The following is a 25,120-nucleotide window of genomic DNA, read 5'->3' as shown; positions in this document are numbered from 1 at the left end:
GCCTTTACAGATTCAGTGACACAGAAACTATATCCAGCCTCTTCTCCAACCATGACAGAATCAAACTGAAAATTAATTTCAGAAAAAATTTCAAAAATACACAAACATACAGAAGCTAAACAACTTGCATTGAAATAATTTTGCAACCACTGAAGAAATTAAGATTGAAGTCAAAAGGTTCATTGAAACTGATGATAAGTAGTACTTCCATAACCTATGGAATACAGTGAAAGCAGTCATAAGAGGTAAGTTCGTTCTTCGCTGTTTGTACATGTAAGACAACGGAGAAAAAGCAGACCCAACTGAAAGCAACTCTTCATCCAAACCCATTATAGAGTGCGGAAAGAGGACCTGTTTTAGCTCTCAAGACCAGTTCCCTCCACCCATCATTCCTGAAGACACAGTGAACAGAGAGAAAGCAGGTCTGACTAGAGGTAGCTCTTCACCCAAGCATCCTGTCCAGTCTAGAATGTGGGAGGAGAAATTGTTTTAGTTTATGAGACATAGCATTTTGAATACCACTCCTATATTCATTCTCACCTCTCAGGTCAATCTCCTGCCAAATAGCAACCAGGCAGACAGGTCTAGGCATATAGGAACCAAACATCTGAACACTCTGAGATTCTGAAAGAGTTCTCATCCACACTCACATCAACAATCAGCAAAAGAGAAGAGAAACTGCTCTCTGTAAATATGCAACCCATAGCTCCAACAGTGGATACCACAGTACCGCAGTACAGGAGGTAAACCAACACATAGCTAACTCAGATCAAAGTGAAGCACAGGTCAATACTGTTACAGAAATATACTTGAAAGAAATAGCAAGAAGTGAGTATATCACTAGATGACTAAAAATCACAGGAGAGCCTCCAGAAATATGAGAAAACCAGGATCCCCTCCCCCTTTAGGGAACACAGGAATTCATCTCCAGCAATGGAAAAATTTAAGGAAATCACAAAAATGTCAGAAAAATAATTCAGAATATTTATCATAACCAAACTCTGAGAGATACAAGAGAAAACAGACAACCAACTCCAGGAGATGAGAAAATCATTCCATGACTTAAAGGAGAACTCCATAAAGAGACAGACATCATAAAAACAAACAGAAAAACAAAAAACAAACAAAAACCCCAGAAATTCTAGAAATTAAGACTATAATAAAGAAATGAAAACCCTCCTTTGAAAATATTACTAGCAGATTAGACCATGCAGAAGATAGGGTCTACGATCTAGAAGATAGCCTCTGACTTAGACCAAAACACCAAGAAGACTGAAAAAGTAACAACAACAAAAAAAATGAGATCAACATATGGGAAATACCAGATACCATTACATGCCTGAATATCTGAATAATTGCTATTCCAGAAGGTAAAGAACCTAATAAAAGTATAGAAAATTTATTCTATGAAATACTTACAGAAAACTTTCCAAACCTAGAGACACATTCAGACATCTAGACGCAGGAATGTGAAGGACACCAGGTGGATTCAACATAAGAAAATTCTCCCTCTGGCACATTATAACCAGATAGGTAAAAATCAAGGACAAGATTCTGAAAATGGCAAGAGAGAAATGTCAAATTATGTACAAAGATTATTCTACTGGGCCAATATCAGACCCTTCGAGTGAAACAATGCAGGAAAGAATGGACAGACATAGTCAAACCACTAAAAGAAAAACAATTTCAACCAAGAATATAATACCTGGAAAGATTATCCTTCAAATGGGAAGAAAAAATAAAATAATTCTCAGATAAACAAAGCCTGAAAGACTTGATCAACACTAGACCAGTTCTTCCAGAAGTACCGAGAGGAATACTGTATCAGGAAAACTAGAGAGGTAAGCAGAAATAAAAGAACATAAATTAACCTAGAAAATGGCCTACGAAATGGCAGGGATAAGTCCACAAACATCAGTAATCATGTCTAATGTCAAAGGATTTAATTCTCCAATTAGAAGACACAGACTGGGACCAGCAGATGGCATAGTGGTTAGTGGTTACATCACCACACTCTCACATGATCGACTGTGACTTGAGTCCCAGACCCGGTGTCTTGAAAATTATGTCGGGCATGTGTGCATGTGCACCTAAGACACCAGAAGGAGAATGGTGAAGAAAATATTATAGTGTAGCCATCCCCCCCTCCCAGGGGAGGTGATTTTCACTTTCCCTCTCACTGTCTCTCTATTTCTCTCCAGTGAATGCACATGCCCTATGGCAAAAGAAAAAGAAAAAGAAAACCAGAAAACAAAAGAAAACAAACCACACAGGCTGAATGGATTAAAACAAAACAAAAAAACAAACAAGAGTCCTCTCTATGCTGCTTGCAACAAACATACCCACTGATACTGATATACATGGACTGAAAGGCAAGAGCTGGAAAACGATATTTCCATGCAAATGATAATTTTAAAAAGGCTGGAGTCATGATACTAAAATCAGACAAAAAAGACATTAAGACAAAATCTGTAAGTGACAAAGAAGGACACTATCTAGAACTAAAAGGACTAATTGACCAAGAAGATACAACACTTATATAAATATCTATGCCCCCAGATACTCCATTTCCCTCCTGGGTGCTCCAGGTAGATCACAGCAGACTGACTGCTGGGCTTGGTGCTGGCACTGGAATCCTCTACCCAGTGAGTGGTGAGACAAGACTGTTCAGAGCTTGGGTCACTTAAGTTTAGAAGGTCAGCAGATGGCGTGGTAGTTAAGGTGCTGGACTCTCATTTGGGGGACCACAGTTCAAGTCCCAGACCTAATGGTTTTCTTTCTCACTCTCTGTTTCTTTGAGAGAAAAAAGTTAGAAGAGACAGAGTAGAACAAGAGGGAGACTTGCGTACCTGACTGGCACTGGGGTCTGCGGGGGAGCACTTCGCAGCCCTGAAGCTGAACCCAGAGGCCCAACCCCGACAGAGGTGGAGGATCTGGGAGGCTTTCTATCCTGACTGGCACTGGGGCCTGTGGGGGAGCCCTGGCTAGGCTAACTCCAAAAAATAGGAAAAAAACCTATAATCCATCAGATGACCAGAACCACCACAAAGGCACAAGAAGTATGAGAAACAAAGAAAATATCTCTCCTCTAATGGGAAAGAATAACTCCTATTCCTCCACAAAGAATACAACGGAACTCATGGAAATGTCAGATGAAGAATTTAAAATATTCATAGTGACAAAGTTAACAGATACAAGATAATAGAGACAATGAACTCCAGAAGATGCAGGAGAAAAGAGCCAATGAGTTCCAGGAGGTGAGGAAGTTCTTGCACAATCTGAAAGAGGAGGTACACATCATAAAAAAAAAAAAAAATTAAACGGAATTGTTAGAGATGAAGGTTGTAATACAGGAAATCAAAACTTCCACTGAAAGTATCAAAAGCAGATTAGACCATGCTGAAGATCAAATCTCAGATGTAGAAGATAGAACCTCTGACCTAGAGAAATTTACCAAAAAGACTGAGAATGTAAAATGAAAAATGAAAATAACATACGGGCTAGATACCATTAAATGCCCAAACATCTGGATCATTATTCCTGAAAGTAAAGAAACTAATAAAGACATAGATAATCTATTCTATGAAATCCTGGAAAAAAACTTTCTAAGCCTAGAGAGGCACTCAGATATCTAGATCCAAGAAACACAAAGGACCCTACATTGAGTCAATCCAAGAGTATCTTTCCTGAGGCATATCATAGATTGACCAAAACCACAGAGACAAGATACTAAAATTGGCAAGAGAGAAACATCAGATTACTTTCAAAGAATACCCCATAAGGCTAACATCGGACCTGTCATCAGAAACTACATGAGCAAGGAAAGAATGGGAAAAGATATTCAAAATGTTAAGTGAAAAACAATGTCAACCAAGAATACTATAGCCAGCAAGATCATCATTCATATGGAGAAAAAAGACAAAAACATTCTCCAATAAACAAAACCTCAAAGAATTTACCCACGCCATACCAGCTCTCCAAAAAGTGAAGGGAGTGCTATAACAGGAAAACCACAGTCAAACACACAAAAATGAGAGTACAACAAACAGCCAAAACAATGTCCAGCCTAATGGTAGGGAAAAGTCTGGAGTTGAATGTTAACTTCCAGAGTTTAAATGGAGATATCAGACCACTGTAACAATACAAATTCAATAGAAGAGAGATTAATTACGTGAGTCTGAACTGGTGAAATAGAATTTTTTGACGTTATACTACAATGTTACTGACTTTCTTTGATGCTTTTTATTTCCATATGTAAGGATTTTTCTCTTCTCTTGAATTGTTGATAAGTTCATCTACTTATTCAAACTGAATCCTGACTTTTAAGTTTTAAGCAAATTTATCTTAACATTTTTTTATTTTGATCAAAACTGAAAATTTTTTAAATTAAAAAATGCATTAAAATACCTATTAATATATATTTAATGACTGTTAAGCTATACAGCCCCACGAGGTGTTAATTTATAGTATGTTCACTTTACTCACTGAGGTTTACGCCTGAAGTCAGACATGCATCCTTAAATATGTATATATCAACTGTGCTTGATATTGAAAGTCTAAATTAATATCTTTAGTGATACAATAAAATATGGAAAAATGATGAAAAGCTATGATACGATGATGATGAAGTGGATAGTAATGTCTTTGTTTTGACGGATATGCATGGTAACTGTGCTGGAAAAAAATGTAGTACACTGTAAAGATATATGTGATTCAATGTAATATAAAAAAGATTATGATAATAATCAATAAAAGAGAAAAAAGAAAAAAAAAACCTATGCACCCAATACCGGAGCACCCAAATATGTAAAAGAAAAACTGCTAGTTCTAACGAGAAATAGATTGTCACACATTAATCATTGGGATTCTGAATACTCCACTGTGTTCTCTGGATAGATCATTTAGAGAAAAAATAAGCAAAGCGATAACAGGATCTAAACAATACCATAAATTGAATGGACTTGATAGACATCTATAGAACTTTTCACCTAACCACCATAAAATGCACATTTTTCTCACCCCCACATGGAACATTTGTGAAGATTAACCACTTGATAGGGCACAAAACAAGCCTTTACAAATTCAAAGATATGGAAACTATATCCAGCATCTTCTACCACAATGGAATTAAACTTGAAGTTAACTGCAGAAAGAACTCTCAAAAATATACCAATAGGGATCAGCAGTTAGCGTAATGGCTATGTCACTGGACTCCCACGTAGTCGACCGCAGTTCGAGTCCCAGACCTGGTGGCTTGAACTCACGCCAGGCGCGTGTGCGTGCTTGCCCAAGATCCCAAGAGGAGAATGGAGGAGAAGGGACTGTGGCGTGGCCATCCCCCTTGGGGGGTGATTTCTCGCTTTCTATCTGTCTAGCGAGCGCATGCACCCTATAGCAAAAATGTCTTCAAAAAAAAATACCAATAAATGGAAACTAAATAAGCTACTGATGAATAACTTTATAACCACTGAAGAAATTAAGACTGACATCAAAAGATTCATTGAAACCAATGATAATGAGCACAGAAGTCACTCAGCGAAAGAAATCATAAGAGGGGTGTTCTTAGCAATTCACACTCACAAGAAAAAAAAAAATGGAAAGCTGGCAAGTAGACAGCCTAACAATACACCTCAGGGAACCGGATAAACAACAAGAACCTCCCTACCAAGAGAGAATAAATAATAAATATTAGAGCAGAAATGAAATGGAGAATAAAAGAACTATACAGAAAATAAATGAAACCAAGAGCTGGTTCTTTTTTGAGAGAGATTTTCACTATAGGGCGCGTGCGCTCGCCAGACAGACAGAGAGAGACATAGAGACAGAAAGCAAGAAATCACCCGCCAGAGGGGATGGTCACACTGCAATCCCTTCTCCTCCATTCTCCTCTCAGGATTTTGGGCACACACGCACACGTGCCCAGTGTTTTAAGCCACCAGGTACGGGACGCGAACCGCGGTCAACTATGTGGGAGTCCAGCAACATAGCCATTACGCTAACTGCTGGTTCCCATCCAAGAGCTGGTTCTTGAGAAGATAAACAAAATTCAAAATAACATTGGCTGGGCTAATCAAGAATAGAAAAAGGAACAAGACAAATATGCAATGAAAGAGGTAATATTACGACAGACATAACAGAAACACAAAAGACCATGGGAGAATACTACATGAACTACACACCAACAAGAAAAGGTAGATGTGATGGACAACTTACTGGACACATATAATCTATTAAGAATGAATCAAGAAGACATAGAAAGCCTGAATAGATCCATAACATATAGTGAGATTGAATTAGTGCTAATCTCCCAACAAAGAAAAGTCCAGGTCCCAATGACTTCACTTTTGAATCCAACTTTTAAATAAGAGCTAACTCCCATTCTGTGCACACCATTTCAAAAGATCCAAAAGAAAGGATCCCTCCCAAACTCATTTTGAGAAGCCCTCCATCTTCTAGCTCCTGAAAACAGAAAAGGACATAACAAAAAAGGAAACTATGGTTTCCTTTCATTGATATCCCTGATGATTACAGATACAAAAATTCTCAACAAGATATTAGCAAATAATATCCTACAACACTTTAAAATAATTATACCATGATCAGGTGGGTTTTATTCCAGGGGTACAAGAGTGGTTCAAAATATACAAAACAATAAACATAATACATCATATTTATAGAAGGAAGACAAACCATGTGATCATATTCATTAAGGCATAAACAGTATTTTATAAAATACAACACTGCTTCGTGATTAAGACTTTCGGCAAAAATGAGCATACAGGGACATTTTTCAACACAATAAAAGCCATATATAACAAGCCCATAGATAACATCATACTGAATAGGGAAAAACTGAAAGCTTTTCCACTTAAAACTGGAATAAGACAAGGCTGCCCACTTTCTCTACTCCTTTTCAATATAGTACTGAAAGTCCTAGAAAATGCAGTCATACAAGAGAGTAAAAGGCATTCATATAGGAAAAGAAGAAGTGAAATTATCTGTATTTTCAGATTACATGATTGTATACATAGAAAACCCAAAAGAATCCACAAAAAAATTATGACAATGATAAATGAATACATTAAAGCTGCAGGATACAAAATAAACATATAAAACCTATAGGTTTTTTTTTTAACACAATGAACAAACTGAGTTAAAATTGAATATAATCCCATTTACACTAGCCACACACAAACGAAAACCAAAACATTGGAATAAGCCTAACCAAAGAAGTGAAAGATTTCTACAAAGAAAACTAAGGAAAACTTAAAAGAGAAATTAAGAATGATTCAAAGAAGTGGAAAGACATCTCATGTTCCTGGATTACAAGAATAAATATAATCACAATATTAATCCTACCCAAATTAATCAACAAATTTAATGCAATTCTAGTCAAATTCCAGAGATATTCCTCACAGGAATAGAGAACACAATCAAAAAATTTTTCTGGAATCATAAAAGTCCCTCTATTTCCAAAGCAATGCTGTGCAAAAAGAAAAGAGTAGAAAGATCTCTCACTTCCTGACCTCAAAATATATTACAAAGCTGTAATAATCAAAACAGCATGGTTCTGGTGCAAAAACAGGCAGGTAGACAAATGGAACAGAATTGAGAACCAGAAATAAAACCCAAAACATACAGAGAACTGATTTTTGACAAGGGGCAGAAAACAACACAGTGGGGAAAAGAAAATCTCAAAAAATGGTGCTGGATATCCACTAGAGATCCACCTTCAGAAAAACTAAACCAGACCCCTCTCACCATCAACAAAATTCAACTCAGAATGGATCAAAGCTCTAAATTTAAACTTCAAACTATAAAACTACTGGTGGAAAACATAAGGAAAATTCTTGGAGACACTGTAGGCAGACTTCTTTTTCTTTTTTTCAGAGAGATTTTTGCTATAGGGTGTGTGTTCTTGCCAGAGAAACAGAGAAACAGAAAGTGAGAGATCACCCCTCCCCCGCCCCAGGGGGAATGGCCACACCACAATCCCTTCTCCTCCATTCTCCTCTTGATATCTTGGGCACACACACACACACGTGCGCCTGGTGTGAGATTTAAGCCTCTGGTTCTGGGACTCAAATTGTGGTCAACTACATGGGAGTCCAGTGACATACTATTATGCCATCTGCTGGTCCCAGGCAAAGACTTTGTAATTAAGACCCCCAAATCAGAGACAGTAATCCCCAAAATAGACATGTGGGACTACATTAGACTTAAAAGCATTTGTACATCAAAAGAAACAACAATTAGAATTGGAGACAACCCTCAGAGTAGGAGAACATATTTGCAAACTATTCCTCAGATAAGGGACTGATAACCAGACTACACAGGGGACATAAACAGTTTACCTACAAAAAATAATCCGATCAAAAGATGAGCAGGTGGGACCAACAGTTAGTGTAATGGCTATGTCACTAGACTCCCATGTAGTCAACCATGGTTCAAGTCCTGGACCCAATGGCTTAAGCTCACACTGGGTGCGTGTGCGTGTGTGCCCAAGATCCCGAGAGGAGAATGGATCTTGGGCACACACTCTATCTCTCTATCTCTGTCTTTCTGATGGGCGCACGAGCCCTACAGCAAAAACCTCTCAAAAAAAAAAAAAAATCAAAAAGATGAGCAGATGAGATAAACAGACAACTCTCCAAGGAAGATGTATGAACAGCCAAGAAGCATATGAAAAAATTGTCAACATCTTATCATAAGAGAACTACAAATCAAAACCACAATGAGATACTACCATTTAACCCCAGTCAGAATGACTAAGATTGAAAAACAAACAAACAGAAAACAAACAAACAAAAAGAACGATAAGTGCTGGCAAGGTTGCAGGGAATGTTTCTACACTGTTGATGAGAATATAAATTAATACAGTCAACTCTGGAGAACAATGTGGAAGTTCCTCAGAAACCTATAAATAGAACTACCATATAACTCAGTAATTCCACTTTTAGGTATCTACCCAAATGATATGAAAATATCTACCCTCTGTCAGAAAAAACACTTGTACATCCATGGTTTTTGCAGCAGCATTCATCATTGATAGGATATGGAATCAACCCCCATGTCCAAGAATAGGCAAATGGATTGAAAAAATGTGGCACATGTACTCTGTAGAACACTACTGAGTCAGAAAAACCAATGATCCTTCACATTTGATACAAAGTGGACAAATATGGAATATTTAGTACTAACCAAAGCAAGCCAGACTATGGAAGACAGCCATTGTGTGTCCCTGCTTAATATGTATTGAACCTCTGTACCTCTGTACCTTATAGCAGAAACTGAAAGACTGGAAGTTATAATAGCAGAGAGGTAAACTGTAGATGCTAGAGACAGTGAAGAAGGGTGTTGGATAATAGGGGGTAAGAGAGGTGATCAAGGAAAAACAAAACAGTAAATAGAAACAAAAATAAAAATTTATCTGTTGATGATAATGTATACAATAATGTCTCTGACTTGACTAATATACACTTTATTCATACTGGGAAAACCATGCTGTATATTCTAAAGATGTACAGTGATTAATTGTAAATTTAAAAAATAAAAAATTTGTAATATGAATTATAGAATATTTATACATGCAAAATTAAAGAGAAATAAAGAAAAAAAAATACATCATGACCAGGTAGGCTTTATCCCAGGGATGCAAGGATGGTTCAGCATATGCAAAACAATAAATGTAATGCATGACATTAACAGAAAAAAAAATAACCGTATGATCATATCTATAGATTCAGAAAGCAACTTTGATGAGGTCAACATCTGTTTATGATCAAGACTCTCAGCAAAATAGATACAGAAGGAATATTTCTCAACACAATAAAAGCCATATATGACATACCAATTGCTAATATCATACTAAAGGGGGAAAAAACAGAAATCTTCCCCACTAACAACTGGAACAAGACAAGACTACCCACTTTCTGCACTCCTTTTCAACATAGTGCTGGTCGTTTGAGCCAATGCGATAAAAAAAAAAAAAAAAGCCAAATACAGTAAAAGGCATTCCAATAGGAAAAGTAACAGCTAAATTGTCCTTGTTTGCAGATGATATGTCTATAAATATAATCTAAAGGAGTCCACAAAAGAACTCTAGATGTGATAAAAGAATTTAGTAAAGTAGCAGGGTACAAAATCATGTATTTTTTTTTTTTGAGAGGTTTTTGCTATAGGGCATGTGCGCTCACAAGAAAGACAGAGAGAGACATAGAGACAGGAAGCGAGAAATCACCCCCCAAGGAGGGATAGCCACACCGCAATCCCTTCTCCTCCTGGGATCTTGGGCACGCACACACACATACCTGGCGTGATTTTAAGCCACCGGGTCCGGGACTCAAACCGCGGTCAACCATATGGGAGTCCAGCAACATAGTCATTACACTAACTGCTGGTCCCAAATCATGTATTTTAATTACCTTTCATAATACGATAAACTGAATTAAAACTAGGAATAACAGTGCCTTAACCACCTTGCCACCTGCTAGCCCCAATATAGAATATTTTAAGAGATGTTAAAAATACTTTCTTATAAGTTCACTTTAAGTCTTCACTAATTCCAGCCAACAAGCAAGCTTCCAATTTTTCCCCTTTTCTCTTTTCATTCAAGCAATATTAGATCTACTACCTTGTCAAATGTCAGAGATCACACTTACAAAGATATATTCTCTCTATACTACTTAAACAGACTTTACTCGTGTTCATACTTCTTCATGAATCAGTCATCAGAAAAGTTATGATGTATTTTTCTATTTTTCTAAGCAAAAATGTGTCATATCTTTTCCAACTTTTCTGATGATTCAATATCAAATTTGGGATGATATTGGCTAATAACATTGGCTTTTGATCCTCTCTATTTTAATCAACAGATTTCATTGCTCTGCTGTTTTAACATAGGAGATACAATCCATTCATCTTGCATTTTTTTGAATTACCATATATTTTATTACTGTGTGCTAATATTTTTAAGATGTTAGGTTGCTTCAAATGAAAGAGTGAATTTCTGCTCTTCTATTTAATAACCAATGGAACCCTCTCTTCCATGCTTTTAAATGGATCAAGTATCTTCATGTTGTGGGTCCATTTATCTTTTCCCCTGCCTACCTCAGGTAAACAAGAAATAAAAAAAAATCAAGATGACAATATAGTCAAATAGTTAACATTTTGTGGGGCAATGTTTTGTGAAGAGGCCTTTCTCTCAATGATGATTAATCTTTCACTCATTTGAATGCCGGTGGTGTTGACCTTTGAAATGGGATTTTTAGTTGATATCCTTCCTTCCTTGCCTTTTTCCTTTTCACGTGTACTGGTGCAGTGACTATTCTCTTCACAGAGTAAGTAATAATGGCAAGCACCTGCATTGCAAAGTCTAAGCTCATTTGTGTAGAATGTTTGCATTTACTAGGCATTGTGTTACGTGCAGGAGAGGAAAAAAAAAAAAAACAAAAAGAACCCCAGGAAAATAGTGTAGTTTCTGCCTTCACAAAGCTCACATTCTCCAGGGGAATGTGGACCAGCAAACAGATAACTATAGTACAACAAGGAAGAACATCAGCCAAAATGTGGTGTCAAGTAAACCTGTAGGGAGCCAGTAGATGGTGTAATAGTTTCATTGCTGGACTCCCACATGGCCAACCATAGTTTGAGTCTCAGACCTAGTGGCTTGAAACTCATGCTGGGCATGTGTGTGTGTGTGCCAAAAATCCCAAAAAGAGAATGGAGAAGGGATTGAGGCATGGCCATCCCCCCAGAGGCTGACTTTTTGCTTTTTGTCTCTCAAAAAAGAAAGGCTTTCTGGAGGAGATGCTAGGGTTTATAGGGCAATTACATGTTAGGTAGGAGAAGGGTGTTCCTCTGAGGTACAAGCAATACCTTGAGCAGAGGCATATGACAAGCATCTCTTGAGTGCAGTAGACAACAGGTTGCTCCAGGTTGTTCAACAAGAAACATGAGCCAGCTTCTAGCTTTTCTAGTTGAATCCTTTACTGACTGAAATAGAGTGAATAGAACTGAAACAGACTCTTGTTTTGTTTGTTTTTCTTATTTTTTTTGAGAGTTTTTTGGCTATAGGGTGCATTTATTCACCAGGAAGAGAGAGACAGAGAGATAGAAAGTGAGAAATCACACCCAGGGGGGATGGCCACGCCACAATCCCTTCTCCTCCATTCTCCTCTCGGGATCTTGGGCATGCATGCACACGTACCTGGCGTGAGTTTAAGCCACCAGGTCCCGGATTCAAACCGTGGTCGACTACATGGGAGTCCAGCGACATAGTCATTATGCCAACTGCTGGTCCCCAGACTCTTATTTTGACCACCCAGGATCTAAAATCCAAATTCTCCATACTAAATCTGCCAATTGTTAACAATTAGAGACAAACATCACTTTTATTTTTATTTTTTGGCCTTAAACATGGAAGCCCAAGAGTTTGCAGATTGGATTAAAAGAGCAGCATGTTGTTCAACTCAGTTCATATCTTTTTTTTTCTGCTTTAAAAATAATAATACAATTTAGATTTAATAACATAGACACTAAAATGTTTTGGGAGTTTCTTTTCCCAGTAATTTAGTTCACCCTTATTATTTTTTTTTTGAGAGAGATTTTTGTTATAGTGATTTTTCCTATAATTTTGCTATGTGCTAGCCAGAGAGACAGAGAGAGACAGAAAGTGAGAAATGACGCCAACTTCCCAGGCAGGAGGGTCACGCCACCATCCCTTCCTCCTGGGATTTTGGGCAGTCATGCACACATGTCCTGATGCTTTTTTTTTTTTTTTTTTTTTTTTTTTGCTATAGGGCACGTGTATTCGCCAGAAAGACAGAAAGTGAGAAATCACCTCCCAGGGGGGATAGCCACACCACAATCCCTTCTCCTCCATTCTCCTCTTGAGATTTTGGGCATACATGCACATGTACCCAACGTGAGTTTAAGCCACCAGGGTCCGGGACTCAAACCATGGTCAACTACATAGGAGTTCAGCGACATAGCCATTACACCAAGTGCTAGTCCCCCGCGTGAGTCTTAAGCCAATGGATCCAGGACTTAAAACTGGTTGGCTGTGTGGGAATCCAGTACCTTAACCACTACACCATTCATTGGCCCCAACACATTTACTATTTTTAAAAGAGATTGCTTTTTTCTATATTTTCTATGTTTTCTTTCATGTTTTTCTTACCCTGTCATTTTTTTTTAAATTTTTGTTTGTTTATTTGTTTGTTTTCACACAGCTATGATAGTTTTTTTTTTTTTTTTGATCTCTGTTTAGGGTTTTCCGTCCTTATCCAATCTTAAAAACACCTAATGTACACTTAAAGTGTATATAAATCTAAGATATATTCAAATACAGATGAGAATGTGTCAGTATCTAATCAGACTACAAAGACTTATCTTTTGTAAGTAGAATGCAGCATTTAGAAAGCTGGCAGTGTATGTACATACAGCTAAATAATTAAACAACTAAAAAACTACATAATTAAAACTACCAAATGAGTGGATTTTCTACAAGAATATGCAACATTAAAATAATGATTGTGTAAGACCAAAAGCCAATAAAGTAAGATTTCATTTCATTATGTGACTTCTATCTCATTCTGGAAACAAAGTGTGTGAAGGTAATCATAGATAAGCTTCCTCTAGAGAAATATTTAAAAGATAACCTACAGAAATAAATGCTTGGGCTTTTTGATGATTTTCAGAACCCAGAATCCATATTCCCAAAGTTCCTTGTTTAGTCAGTCCATTGGTATCCCTAGTGCACCTTTGATTGGTATCCCTAGTACACCTTTGTTTACAGAAACAGAAGAGAAAACTGTCCTTATGATACCTCTTTGGTTTGTCTTTGCTTCTCTGGGCTGGTTGAACAGCACTCCTTTTTCTGTGTGGTCTGTGTTGGCTTTGTTGAACATTTCCTTGGCATCTTTACTTTGGATAATTCAAAACTGCAGTTGCTTGGCTTTCGTAATTGCTGAAACCCATGGAAAAGCAGGTGGCATGCTACCTTGTTAAATGTCCCTATTGTAGACTGGGAAAAACGATATAGAAATTTGAGTTGTATTGCAATTTTCAAAGAAAAAAATCTATTTACTTTCTGTTCCTATGTTCATCTTGGAGGTTAGACCTCAAGGGGAAGGGACCAACATCTGGACCACAGTGTGGACCTTTGCTCCCATTAAGACATCCCAGGGCCACAATATGGTCCAACACCTCTCAACTATTCTCTTTGCAGAATCTGTCACATGATATTTTTAGCTGTTGTTTTGGCAAAAGCAGTGGAAAACGTGAAGATGAGAATACACACTGGGCTCTCTTTAAAAAGAACTTATAATAGGTGTTAGATGGTTGTTGTTACTGAGATGAGCCTATTGTATCGTCAGAAAAGCATCTCCTACATGAATAAACACTTGGAACCATTGGAGAGCCAGAACGGAAAGTTATTTACACAGTCATGTGCTCATTTACACAGCTGGAGTGTGTGTGCAGAACTGCTGAAATTATATCTTGCTCTGGGGAGAAGCATTTTAAAAAGTTGTCAAAAGCATTCATCATTTGTGGCCCATTGTTCAATATTTGATTCAGGGATACCACATCTTTCTTTACGTGAGGATGACAAAACCCGCCCACTGTCAGCTCATCAAGAATTTTGAAGGGAGAACATCTTACCTAGTCTTTTTTTAACCAGTGCGATAAATTTGCATGGTAGTTAAAGGTCAGACTGTATTTATTTTTAAAATCATGCTCCACTATATGGTATTTTATGGTAATACATAGGAGCTCTTGGTTTAGATATAGTAGGTGTTTAGCAAGAAAGGCTGCTAGATTAGATTGGGTTACAGAGTGGACTAATTATAATTATATATATATATTTTGTGTGTGTATATGTGTATATACATATATATATACACACACACATATACACACACAATTTTAGTACTAATGTTTTGAGACTTGAGAATTCCATAGGATCAAACCCATAACAAAAAAGGTAGGATGGGAGACATTATTGGGATTTTATTATTTATTTGTTTAATGGTTAGGTTGCCGGAGTTTTTTTGTTATTTTTCCCCAACTATTCTCTGAAAATCAGGAGCCTGTGTCCCTGGTGACATGTCCCTGGTGACCAGAAGAGAGTTCTAGAGCTCATTCATCAAACTGCCCTTCTACTTAAGTTACTTCACATATTTGGAGTACTTTGAAGATCATTAAAATGAAAATAAAATTAAAAATTGAATTTATTTTGAAATCAACAAAGAATTTTACTTTTTGTGACATTATTTGAAATACAAATTCTCTAAAAATTATTAAAAGGCAAGGAAAACCCAAGGGTTATTAACCAGAGTTTGAAAGATACAAAGATACTTTGTAATCTTCAAAAATAAATTGACATTCAAAAACTGCACATCCTGGGGCCAGCATATGGCATAGTGGTTACATCACTGGACTCTCACATGGCCAACCACAGTTGAAGTTCCAGATCCGGGGACTTGAAACTCAAGCTGGGCAGGTGTGCATGCACACCCAAGATGCCCAGAGAAGAATGGAGGAGAAGGGACTGCAGCATTGCCATTCTCTCAGGAGGGAAGTATTTCTCACTTTCCCTCTCACTGTCTCTGTCTCTCTCTCCTGAGAGTTCATGTGCTCTAAGGGAAAAAATCTCTTAAAAAAAGGTGCACATAGTGAGTATAGATAAACTAGGGAATATGTCGCTAAGAAAAAAAAATGGAAATTTCAGAGATGGAGGCTTTGTTTCATCATAAATGGATACATTCATATTTGTAGCCATACTAGGTATATAAGAATTCATGAGATACCATATATGTTTAACCTGACTGGCACGACACTGAATTCAATACGTACTTATTTTTTTCTCTTTCAACTCTAGAGAGATGTTAATGGAAGCAGTGGTAAAATTCTTAATGTCTTTAAAACATAGTCACTTTAAACATGAATAAGATCTTATAGTTCATTTGACTGACTAGCCGTTAAGTTCTTACATTTTAGATAAAAAAACATGAACTTTATGTAACTATGATATGATCTGATGGGCAAAACTTAAAAATCATACTCTTTTGGGGTGTACAACTCTAGACTTTAAAATATCTCCCTTCAATAAACTGAAAATATTTGACTACCTTCTGGCTTCTACTGGTGCTATTGAAAAGTGAACATTCTAATTCTTTGCAGAAAGTAGGTAAGTTTACTGGAGGATTAGAATCTGGTTGTTGAGCAAAGGAATGTTGGAAAGCAAAGTTTCGGAAATGGTACCAATTTTGGTAATGATAATGTCAAAAGTATACTTCTGAAAACGATGCTAACAGAAAACTGAATGAGTAGATCATTCACTATCCAAAAAGATGCTGTATCTTGTCCCAAGTAATGTTTGAGATAAAACTTTACAGAACCCCAATATTCTGAAAGGCGTTTTTTTTCCTATGAATTGAGGAGACATGGCCCACAAACCAGGTTCAGTATTATTTAAAGGCCTTACATCTATCTACTTCAAAAGTAACTTCCATTTTTAATCAGCTTTATTGGCAAACCAGAGCCAGCTAATCATAGATCCTTGTCAGGTGATTGACCTGATAGTTTATTGCCTATAAAGCTATGGTGTATGAGTGTAACAAAGCCATTTACTGTCCAGCAGCAATGGAAATAAAATCCAGCCCTGAAATATATTGCTTAGAAGCGTGGAGAAAATGCTGGCCTCACAAAAGTGTCAAGTACCACCTTAATATCTGACCCCAGACACTCTTCCTGAATCTCTTCTAATTCTTGATTATATGACCTTGTTGATTCTCCCATAACCACTCCCCAAATAAAGTTTCTTCAGTGTTTCTGCCTTGTACCTAATACTATGCACTTCGGGAAGGTGCATTATTCACTCATTGGCACTAAAGTATGCACAGTTTGTGAATTTTAATAGATCTTATGCCAAATGAATAAATCATTCTGCTATTTAAGAAATAAACCATTTTTAGCAGCAGGTCCTTTTGAAACCTCTAAAATAATATGATCAGTTCTCACCTCCTGTGTTAAATAAAGTTGACTAAGTGGTTGGAAGAAATTTGAAAATACATTTGTTCAAAATGCATGTGTATAATGTGTATGTATATTTTCATCTATATTGATAGAACATGTTTTATAGTGAGGAGAAAGAAATTAATAGGTATAAATTAGAGAAGTATAATGGCCACATTATGAAGTTTAATGTATTTTTTAAAACATAATAAAGATTGCAGTATGCTTTAGAAACTACTGAAAAAATAAAATGTAAAAATAAAATTTCTAGAAAGTCAACTGCACTTGTATTATGATTTAAAAAAAAAAGCAAAGTTTGGACAAGTAAATAATTAGAATGGTACCCTGGTTAGTGCTTTTGTTAACTGAGTTTACCTGAGGTAACTATTATTAACTATTATCCTTTTATTTTTTTTCTTCCTACTCAGTGTTGAAGAACCCAGTGTGTAAATTGTATAGATTTCCCACATCTGACAACAAATGGATGCGAATTCGGGAGCAGATGTCAGAAAGCATACTTTCTTTTCATATTCCTAAGGAATTGATTTCCCTTCACATAAAAGAAGATTTGTGTAGGTAAGAAGAAATAATTTACTGTTGTTTTCTCACATTAGTTTTTCTATGAAATGTTTTTTTCATAAGGTATGATGATATAAAAAATGCACACCGGTATCCACTAGGGTGGTCATTAACCCTACATGGTTACTGATCACCTGGTGTATGAATACTCTAAATCGAGATGCTCTGTAAGCATAAAGTTCACACCAAATCTTGAATCTTTTTTTGGTGCATATACACATACACACAAAAAATTATTTCATAATGAAATGTTAATAGTTTAGATATAACGAAGCTAAATACAGAATATTACTGAAGTTTATTTCATTTATTTTTTTCATTTTTAAATTATGGCTGCAAGACAATTTAAAATTCTATAGGTAATGGGGATTAAGAACTCAAACAATGAGATGTCTTCAAAAAGTTAACGAAAATGCATTTTATAAGAATTATGTATGCATTTTAAGATTTTTTGCACCAAAATAAGCATATACTTTAGTTCCATTTTTCTACAAGCATTTTGAAGTACCTTTGTGTATTACTGTGAGCAACTTGGTATCTAGCCAATAAACTGGGGTTTAACCTTATTTTTGACCTTGTTAATAATTCTTGGGTCTTTACCTCATGCGTACTTGTTTATCATTTTTTAAAGTAATTCCTCTCGACTCTTTTATGAGCTTATTTATAACAAGGCATTCAGATTTTTTACTTGTTCATCTAAAATGTATCCAAGATGATTGATAAATTATGCCTTGCTAATGAACAGTATTGTACAACAAAATTAAATCAGTTGTTATAATAAGACAGAGGATTGGAAAGCTTATTGGTTGATATAAATAACTGTAAACCATGACTATTCAAATTCTTTTTTTCTTATGTCTTGTGAATAAACTGCTAGTGACTTTAACAACGCTGTATATTGGGGTCAACTGGTGGCATAATGGTTAAGGCACGGGACTCCCACATTGCCAACCATGGTTTGAGTCCTGGACCTTGTGGCTTGAAAGTTACACCAGGCACATATGACTGCATGTTCAAAATCTCACAAGGAGAATGGAGGAGAAGGGATTGCAGCATGCCATCCCCACTAGGGGTGATTTCTTACTTTCTCTCTCAGTCTCTCTCCTGCAAGCACATGTGCCTTGTGGCAAAAATCTAAAAAAAAAAAAAAAAAAAAAAAAAAAAAAAAAAAAAAAAGAAGGAGAGAAATGTTGTGTGTTATCTGAAACTAAGCACATTAAGGTCTCAAAAATTGGCAGAGTATGAAATGTCCTGAACTTGGATTTTTGCCTCATGCTCACATTAGTACCCCTAGTTATTTAACAGAACTGTAACCCTTTGGTAGACTCTAACATCCCTGAGAATGCCTTTTTGACTAAGAAGATACCATGGACGATAAAATTGGTTAGGGAAGAAATAACTACACAAATACATATATCCAAGTGAGGAAAAAAGAAAGCAGGAAAAAAATTAGGGAAAATCAGACAGAAAACTGGATTATAAGAAAATAATCTGGATTTAGGGAAATAAAAATTGAAAGAGAAATAAGGAGATGGATATTGGAGGACAGCAGGAGGAGGAAAATCAGGTAATAGGTATGGACGCCAGCCACAAGGAAGGAGCTGTCATGTGTTCAGTAATCTACATAAGAGAAGGCCCCAAGGATGGCTCGTATAAACCAGATTATTGTGAAATGGGTTTTGAACATTATCCCTATGTCGTACTAGGACTATGAGTAGGCAGTGAGCGTAGGACTATGAGTAGGCAATGTGCATGATAAATTCCCAGGAAGGACACACGAGTTGATGTTTGGAGAAGAGGAATATGGAGTGTGGCTCTCTGCAGTCGTGAAAGAGTCAGTCTCAACCTGGGTGTATTGCAGACCACTGAACAGCCAAACAACTGCTCCCAGAGCCATGTGGAGAGGACCACTACATACCAAAGGGCTGGAGACTTAGCTGGCTTTTACAGGGATTATGGAATAAAGAAGGACTTTCAGTGGACAGACATGAGACTGGGGTGTAGGCAGGACCTAGGAACTTTATTCAGCTAGGAAAAAAAAAACAGAAAAGGAATTTCCAGAGGAAGCCAGAAGTTAGGACTAGGCTGAGTCCTATAAATGGCACCTGAGAAATTGCATCTAAGTTAGCCAGTCCTAGACGCCAACTAAAATAACTATAAAGACATCAGAAATGAAAAGTGATCATAATGTACAAAATACTGAGACTTATTGGTATAATACTATAATAAATATTATGTTTCTATATATTATTTTTAATATAATAACTAATGTTAGACAAACAAGTTGGGTTTGAAAATAAATGGACCATTAATGCTATTCCGAAATACAAGCTAGTAAAGAGGAGAGAGCCTTACTTCCAACCCAAACTGTTCTTTGTCACCAGCTTACAGACATCTTACAGGTTGAATGGCTATTCTTCTGTACTGTGGCAACTTTTGAGTTCTCTGCCATGCTATCTCCAAGCCCTGTCTGCACTGCCACTCCCATTATATAAGCTATCATAAAAAAATGTGAAAAAATAGAATTATGAGTTTATTTTGGTATAAAAATATTGAAATCAGAAGACTAGCAGTTGGTGTAATGGCTATGTGGCTGAACTCCCATTTAGTCGACTGCGGTTTGAGTCTCAGACCCGGTGGCTTAAACTCATGCCGGGTGCATGTGCGTGCATGCCCAAGATCCCGTGAGGAGAATGGAGAAGGGATTGCAGCATGGCTATTCCCCCTGGGGGGTGAGTTCTCACTTTCTGTCTCTCTGTCTTTATCTGTCTTTCTGGCAAGCACATGTACACTATAGCAAAAACCTTCCCTCTCCCCCCCAAAAAACTTCCCAAAATATTTGAAATCTATTCATGTTTTTCATAATATGAATTTCCCATGAACTTGTTGAAGACTCCTTCTGCCTATACAGCTATTGATAGAAAATTCTAATGGGAAATGAGTCAGAAATAAGGAAAAAGATTAATAAAGTACTGAATTTTGGTAGCCATAGTTATTGTGATTTGGTTTAACACTTTTTCTGTGTATGTGAAGAATATATTAAAACCTGCAACAAAGCAGCGTTAAAATTTATAGAAAAAAAGAAAAAAACAGTCATCCTGAAGACTCAAAAGGAAAATAGGACAAATTTTTAGGAACTCATCTCTACTGAGTGTAAGAAGATATCATGATTATCAAACAGAACCAGAAATCCACAAAGAACCGCCTAATGGTAAAAGGCCAAGAAGAAAAAGATGTGGAGGAAGTAAATGACATTTGAAAAAGCAGCAGCCAAATTAAATCCACAGAACCAGCAGAAAAGAGTTGACATTAAGAAATCATATTAGTAATGTGGATGACAAACATGACAAGCCCTTACCGGACAATAACTCAAGGTGGGGAAAGTTCAAAAGGAAAGAGAAAAAAAGTGTTAGATGTGCAGGTAGAGAACTCAAATCTACTAAATAATTTGTAGTGCTCTCAGGAAAGAACAATTCGTACAAAAGCTTTAAAGAAAACAATGGCTGAGTTTACAGATTTGTTTTTGACTTGACATCCTAAAATCAGACTAACTTTATATGTCTCTGTAAAATTAAATGTCAAAAGCCAATAGAACAATGTCCATTGATTTCGGAGAGGGAAAGACTGTGACCCGATACTGCTGTACAGGGTCAGGTTGTACATTTTTTATGAATGAAGGCAATGGAAATGACATGCTTAAATATGTAGGAGCTCAGAAAATGTCACCCACATAATTGTCTTGAAAAACCTACTGGAGATATATGCTATCTTCAAACTGAGGAAATAAATGAAGACTTATATTTAAAATATAGAAATTAAACATAAAATATAATATAGAAAATTAAGTGTATAAGAATGGGAAATTGCCCTGCCAAAGAAAGTTCCCTGAGTAACTTTATATTATGGTCATTTACATTGCTAAGGAAACTAAATTAGTATTTTCTAAACATTTAAGGTAAATGCTAATTGCAGCCATGAGGTGGCATGGTAGTTACGGTGCTGCCCCCACATGGCTGACTGCCATTAGAGTCCCAGATCTGGTGGCTTGCTTTCTAACTTTCCCTCTGGCTCTCTCTGGTGAGGGTCTGTGTCTTATAGCAAAGTAAGTAAGTAAATAAGTAAATAAATAAATAGATAAGTAAAATTAAAAATTCTCTTAAAAAGTATTAACTAAATTTTTGAATTATATTTTGGTAAGAGTAATAAGAAAATGAGCAGCAAATTTAAACTGTATCTAAATCCTTTTAATTTTCTGTTTTGTATAGAACTTTTCTGATCTAAATATATATCAAAAATATATATATCAAAAAATATATATCTATATAGATATCTATATATGTCTACCAATCTATCTCTATCTATCTATCTATAGAGATATCAAAGCTCATATACATGTCTTCAAAATATATACACATATACATACACACACACAATACACACACACGCATATATATATATATATATATACACATATATATATGAGCTCATACATATATATATGTGTGTGTATGTGTCTTCAAAAAGCTCATGAAAAGGTATGCATGGATATAAAATTTTTGTACCAAATACACTTGTACTTTAATTCTTTTTTTATAATGTTTTGAAGTCCTATCATACATATAAATACATACATTTTTCTTTAAAGTTAAATCAGTAATGATGTTATGAACTTGGTATGCCTTACATCAGGGGTCAGCAAAAACTTTTCTTGAAGAGCCAGTAAGTAAACCTTTTTGTGTTTGTATGGCATGTGGTCTGTTTCTACTACTTAGCACTGCCACTGTAATCCAAAAGTAGTCAGAGACAACATTTGAATGAAAAATTATAGCCATATGACAATAAAACTTTATTTACAAAAGCAAACCTTTCCTCTCGATTACCAAGGTATTGAATATTGCAAGTACAGTCATTGACTTCATAGAAGTCTGGAATTTGAAAATCCTGTGCTTTCATGATAAATGGACTTTAACTTTTGAAATTTATGTGATAATTTGTTTACATTTAATTATTGCACATTTTTGGGGGACTTGGAGTAAAATATGTCTTCTCAACACATACATCCAGTGTGTGATAATTAATTCAAGGATATGGCTCTATTCATCATCTTCAACAAGGAACATTACATTATGTTGGACACCTTTCATTTTTCATTCTCGTTTGTGTGTGTATGTGTGTGTGTACCGATGTGTATATGTGTGTGTAAATATACACATATAAAAAGTATAATCATACTCCACACACACACACACACACGATTAGCAATTTTTTAATCTTTCAACTACTTTCTCTTCCTGGTTTTGAACTTCTATATACAAACTGATGACCAGACACAATCAGTGGTTCTGAGTTGGTCCATTGGCATTCATCTATAGTAATGTTTACGTCATTATTTGAGTCTGTTGTCTCATAATTTTCCCTACTTCATCATGAGAGTAGAAACTTTTATAAACTATTGATTGATATCCACCTTATAAACTGACAGAGAATTTTTGAAGTTTGACTACATATTCATGGTGTAAGAAAATAGAGAAGGAAATGTCAGTATATATATTTATGTAGATATACATGGATATACTATATGTATGTGTGTATATGTACATATAGTATATGACAATATATACTATATACACACACACTATATATATATATATATACTACATGCCCTATACTATATCTGTCCTATACTATATCATACATACACACACATACATACACACATATGTAATCAAAACTGTGTCTTAAAGACAAGGCAATCACAGTGGTTTCATGATATTTTTTTTAACTCAGTAAGAGTGAAACCAGTCATGACATTCAAGTATATTATATCTTTGACACATCTTAGGTTCCCATACATTTGGCAGAGTATATATGAGTCTGTATGCAGGGACCATGTGTGTGGTTTGTATACATGCATGTACAAATGAGGAGAACATTATCCTTCTTGCTAGTCCTGACACTGAAAAATGTAAATGACAGGGACACAGCACAGCAACTCCGTTTTTTCTTTTTTTGTTTGTTTGTTTTTGGCCTTGGCTACAGGGTGCATGTGCTCACCAGAGAGAGAGAAAGTGAGAAATTACCTGTCTGGGGTGGGGAGATGGCCATGCCACAATCCCTTCTCCTCCATTTTCCTCTCAGGATTTGGGGCATATATGTACATGTACCCAGTGTGATTTTCAAGCCGTCAGGTCCAGGACTTGAATCTCAGTCAGTCACGTGGGAGTCGAGTGCCTTAACCACCGTGTCACCTGCTGGCCCCACAGCAGCTATTTTCACATCACTCTCACACAGTGTCTGTCCTTGCCTGCCGCTGCCACCTAAACACACTCCTGCTGTTAGTGCCCTAGTCCCACAGTTAGTGACACTCAGACTCAATGTGAACTCCTTTCATTAAATCGGAGACTGTCTCTATACTAAGTCTTAGGGCTGTGATAGTTTAAATCCTTTGGAGGCTTTTTCCAACCAGCATAACCATTAACACCTTAACATAACAGTTTTTGAGTCGGCCGGGAACTGTTTTCACAGCTCCACACTTCAGACTTTATATTATGGCTTAGGTCCAAAAAACTGACAACCAAGAAATCGTGGACATCACTCAAGTTGTGTTTCCTGCTCTAAAGAAAGGTCCCTATTTTTGTGCTTAGTAGTTTTCTGATTCTTTGCTTCTGGAGTCATAGTTTACAAATATATAAAATGTATGTTGTGTTTTTATCATGAAAATAATACATGCTCACTACAGAAAATAGTAAAAATACAGAAAGTGTGAAAAAGTACAATCACTCCAAATTCACCACACAGAAGGAAAATTTGTCTTTATGTTATGTCTGTTCACATCATAGTAAGCCTCAGATAAGCAGAATTATGGTCCCTGGGAGCCAGCAGGTGGCATGGTGGTTAGAGGCACTGGACTCCCATGGCTGACTGTGGTTCAAGTCCTGGACTGGGGGGTTCTCTCTCTCTCTCTCTCTGTCCATCTCTGGTCAAATTAAAATAAGTAAATAAATAAAGTTAAAATACCACTTTCTGGTATTGATCCTTCCTTGTACATCTGAGCTATATTATGAAGACATCTGTGATTCTATTATATGGTATTAAATAAAATGTAGGCTTCTAATTAAAAAGATATAATATCGTATTCACTACCCCCCCCCAATCCCAGGGATGGCCATGCAGCTATCTCTTCTGCTCCATTCTCCTCTTGGAATTTTGGATATGTATTTACACATGCCTAGGGTGAGTTTCAAGCCATTGGGACCAGGACTCAAACCACAGTCCACTATGTGGGAGTCCAGCACCTTAACCACCATACCAGCATGCCATCTGCTGGCCCCTAATCTTTTAGATTTCTTGTGTATCAGACAATGGCATTGGGAGAGGCCAGGCATGTTCATCTTTCTACCACCTTTCCATCATCAGTTATACATCATGGCTTATCTACCATGTTGAAGAAGGCACCACTGTTAAGACTCTACTTCATGTAGCCCTGTGTGAATATTTCTAGACATTGCACATATCATTTTGC

General features: G+C 36.4%; 1 protein-coding gene across 8 annotated transcripts in view; it reads left to right on the top strand.

The window, feature by feature from the left end:
* INPP4B (inositol polyphosphate-4-phosphatase type II B) overlaps window positions 1-25,120 on the top strand; it is a 957,317-nt gene that overhangs the window by 722,453 nt on the left and 209,744 nt on the right. For all 8 annotated transcript variants that reach the window (XM_027770345.1, XM_027770344.1, XM_006144646.2 and 5 more), the window contains one exon: window positions 17,448-17,595. In XM_027770345.1, coding sequence (XP_027626146.1) covers window positions 17,448-17,595 — 148 coding nt within the window. The remainder of the gene's footprint in view (window positions 1-17,447; window positions 17,596-25,120) is intronic.

This window comes from Tupaia chinensis, unplaced genomic scaffold (genome assembly GCF_000334495.1).
Source record: "Tupaia chinensis unplaced genomic scaffold, TupChi_1.0 Scaffold000127_2, whole genome shotgun sequence".
In the NCBI taxonomy this organism is placed as follows: Eukaryota; Metazoa; Chordata; class Mammalia; order Scandentia; family Tupaiidae; genus Tupaia; species Tupaia belangeri.
This window is presented reverse-complemented; position numbering and strand designations above follow the sequence as displayed.